Source organism: Anneissia japonica, unplaced genomic scaffold, assembly GCF_011630105.1.
Source record: "Anneissia japonica isolate Jap-2015-1 unplaced genomic scaffold, ASM1163010v1 scaffold288035_len209932_cov175, whole genome shotgun sequence".
Classification (NCBI taxonomy): Eukaryota; Metazoa; Echinodermata; class Crinoidea; order Comatulida; family Comatulidae; genus Anneissia; species Anneissia japonica.
This window is the reverse complement of record NW_022737916.1, coordinates 44019-48216: the sequence shown is the minus strand read 5'-3', so window position 1 is coordinate 48216 and position 4198 is coordinate 44019. Positions and strand designations below refer to the sequence as shown.

Sequence of the window (4198 nt, the reverse complement as noted above, 5' to 3'; positions counted from 1 at the left end):
GCCTAATATTTTATTTTTAATGCATTCACTTCTGTAATGAGCGTCGCTCACGACGAGCAACGCCGTTCTGAATTTTAATATTATGCTAATGATGTGTACTATGAATGTAATCAAATGCTTTTCTACCATGGTACAACGATTTGACATTTTTAGTGATGCAAGGTTCAATGCTGTAGGCTTACGTTAAAACTTGAGCTTCACTTCTTTTCTATTCTTTTGTGGTGCCACTACTAGCCCTGAAATAAAAATTTTCTAATGACCGCTGGCCGAATTGTTTTGGAGCAAGAACAAAAATTTAGCATTGAGAGTTTAACATTATTTATTTCATTTATTATTTAACATAAGATTCATTCGCGGAGATTCAATACTTTTGCAGGTGGCGAGGTGATAGTTTGAATTGACCCACTACGGATGTGGTACGGGGACCACCTAGGGCCCCACCCCCTGGGATCCAGGACCAAAGCACGCATTGTTATAGAATCCTGAATAGGAAATCTGAAAAGATGCTGTACAAACTTGGAAGAAAATTACATATCATGGATGCCATTTCAGGACAAAATATTAAACACGGGAGAAATAAGATGAACCAATCTGAACCTGATAAGTGTCAGTACAGGCTAAATGTAAGTTTTAATCACAGTAACACAGATTATGTAGATTGTTGATCTTTTCTGACCTACTCATTTGACATTTAAAATGAAAAACAAATATCTTACACAAATATTTTTAAAAAGTATTATCTTTCTGTGAATTGGCCCATTGCAATCTGAAATGACCAACTCATATTTATTTAGGGGCTCGCCTCATCCCCCTGACATCTCTGCCACTGATAATCTGTATTTAATTTATTTATTACTTTACTTTATACAAATTACGATCATTACGCGAGAGTTACGTTTATGGTTGTTTATCTGTAGTTAAGATTTAATACACATATGTGCCTCTCATTGTAATCAATCTGCAGTTGCTTTTAAAGATCCAAATACTGAAAACTCTATAAACTAATATCAGATACCATAGTAACATACACAACAATGGTGTATCCAGGATTTTTAAATAGGTGGAGGGGTCGGGGGATATTACATCCACTGAACTTTACGCAAGGCGCAAAACCTGGGACGGAGCTTGTGATCTGCTCCGATATGATACCGATGGCTATAAACTCCACCATAACTTGACTGCTAACGTTTAAGGTAACGTAATTTGCCATTTATTTTCATTAATTTACTTTTATTATTTTCCCGTTTGAACAAAAAATGTGGGGAGAAAATCACCTGATTACGCCACTGCACAGGTGCTTCACGAGTCACGAGGTTCAGACTTGGCACCATCATACTGCTACTCCTGACTTTGGTTGAAATTTATGTCCACTCAAATTTGTAGATGACCGTTTTTTAATTGCTCTAATTAATATGGATAATGAAATAATTATCATTTTAAAATTAATTTTAATTACTATCCCTTTTCATTTGTCTTGTAATTATTCCGTAATTATCTTGCGAGTCACACAAGTAGTTAATTTGAGTATGTTAATTTATTTACGTTAAAGTTCTCGAGTAAAGTGAAATATTTGAGAAATCTTCAATTTCACCATTTCCACATTGTGTGCAAAGACCTGATACATCATTAGACCACTTACAAGTTTTGAAATCTAAAGGTAGTGTGAGCTTAAATTTCATACTTGCACTATAAAAATTTGTTTTTTCAAGTAATTTGTTTTATCAAGTATGTTGGGAGAAGATTTTAATTTTGAATACATATTTAATGTTGATTTTTTTGCATTATATTATTGGACTACTCTAAACTATACGATTCTGACACATATAGCTCATCAGTGCTGACTGAGAAAAAAATCAAAAGTTGCATTATCAATATCAAGAAGTGAGTCTAAATTGTATATTTTGCAAGTATGTCAATACAACTACTAAGAAATTTGTATTTAAAATAATCAAAATCACATTTAAGTGAAGCATAGAGTTAAGTGCAACACTGGGTTATCTCTGATCATACGTAATTATGCACCAATTGAACAGTTTTGCTCTGGCCAATTCATGTAATTGGGATAGGCGTACCCACCCACGATCACCATAAAGTGCCTCTTGGTGTATAGTGTGTTGCTTTGAGCAGAAAATGGGGCCATTTGTAGTTGCACGTTCTCTAGGTCTTCATTATCGTTCTTGGATTTACTATATCAAACGCTACATGCATAATTTATTGATGGAATTGCAATAGATTTCCACAGTTGTCACCATAGTATACTCGGGTAAAGTTGTCAAGGTTAGCTATGATACCTTTAACTATAAATGACGTGCTCATAATGTGTATGTTTGCTTAAATTTAATGAAATATTTACTCCAAAATATTTATAACTATTTACCTCTCTTATCGGTTTGTCCCCTAATTTCCACCTCTTTTCTTTAATTATGCGTTTTCCAACTATCCTAGCATTTGATTTATCATGGTTAAAACTAATTTCCATTCCTTGGCACATCTATTAGCAATTTTTAAAATGTCGTACTCCTGGATGGAGAGAAGCAATGCAGATAAAGTGCCTTGCTCAAGGTCACAAGTGAAATGCTCAGCTAGGGATGGAAATCCCGACCTCGAGGTTGGGAAACTAAACCGCAAACTGCAGCAAATGGCTTCTCCTTGAAGCATTAGGATATTTCATCTTTTATTCATTTAAAGCGTATAGAGGCAACTTTATAGATATGCGCTATATAACACTTACATTATTACTATTAGCTACACTCCAACTAAAATTTGGAATAATAAAAGATGTAGCTCTGAGTCAACATGCGGAATTATTAATAATTATTTAATAGGGTTCTCATCTCTTCATTTTGTCTTGCGTCAAATTCTGACCACTCCTGTTTCTCTCCTTTTGCAAATATTAGAAAGAACACCATTCCAAAGAATTGAATCCCAGCAGTTATCATGAACATCAAAGACCATTGTTCAAATGTATTCTGGAAGTAAAAAAAAAGACTCCGAATGTCTTGCAACTATGTAAAATTTCACGCGTGTTTCTTTTACCCCACGCCCTTTTGTTCAATAATCAATGACTCACAGTTCGAGTAATTTGCCTATTTCTTTGTTAAGAGAGTTGGAGAAACCTTTATAGGAATAAATAAATCTAAATTAGATTTAAATTTTCATATAGGCCTAATGAAGATATTAGCCTGGTTCTCACGAGAGCCCTAGTATCCGGATCGGGAGCTAACCGTTAGCGCTAACCGTTAGCACCTGCGTGAGAACGCCCGATTCGTTAGCGCTAACCGTTAACAGTATCCGGATACAAGCGCTATCGGTTAGCAAGTTGAGGGCGTTTCTTATTGGCCAGTGATTCGATCATCATATTGTTGGTATCCGGATCGGGATTTTCTCGCATGGACGCACGGCAGCTAACGGTTAGCAGGATCCGGATCCTGCTAACCGTTAGCTACCGTGTGAGAACATAGCCATAATTGTTTTAATCAAATAGGCTTTTTTTGAAGTTTTAGTGTGTTTTCTACGGGGTGGATAAGTGTGGTGTGTTTATAACTGCCTTTCCGCTAAACCCCGCCCCTTGGATTGTTGTGTGCAAGGTCCCACAAAACGACAGCCACTCAAAAACTGGATGAGTGTGGGGAACGTTTTTATTGGTTCGTTTGTAAGTTTGCGGCTCCAGACGGTCAGCTGCAATACCAAGAGATGTTCATTTGAAAACAGTGACACAGTACACTTTCTGGATTTACAATTTAACAACAGTGTAGGAAGTATTGAGTATATATCGTAAAAATACACATACAGGTCAATATGTCCATTATGATAGCTTTGCTCCATGGAACCATAAGATCTCCTGGATTCGTAGTTTAGTTTCTAGAGCCCACAGATTGTGTACTCCTGATAAACTTCAAACAGAGCTTAGTAACATCGGGAAGTTTATGTCTTGGAATGGGTACCCTTTAAAAGTTGTTAATAATGTACTTAAGAAATTAAATGAACCTAAATGTATACATAGGCCTACTGATGATAGCTTGATTAAGATTTGGATTAGATTGCCTTATCTAGGAAAACCAGGTGAGTTCATTTTACGTAGATGTTTAAATAAGGTAAAGAAACACTTAACACACTTAAAGAGGTAAAATTCATAACCTTATGGCAGTATAAAAATGTTTCTCATTTTATATCTACTAAGGATCAAACCCCTAAGGAG

General features: G+C 35.7%; 1 protein-coding gene across 1 annotated transcript in view; it reads right to left on the bottom strand.

Moving 5' to 3' along the window:
* Nucleotides 1-1799: 1799 nt before the first annotated feature.
* Nucleotides 1800-4198, bottom strand: part of LOC117117470 (sialin-like) — a 27110-nt gene continuing 24711 nt past the window's right edge. The window contains exon 9 of the mRNA XM_033261770.1: nucleotides 1800-1841. Within this exon, the coding sequence (XP_033117661.1) occupies nucleotides 1800-1841 (42 nt within the window). The remainder of the gene's footprint in view (nucleotides 1842-4198) is intronic.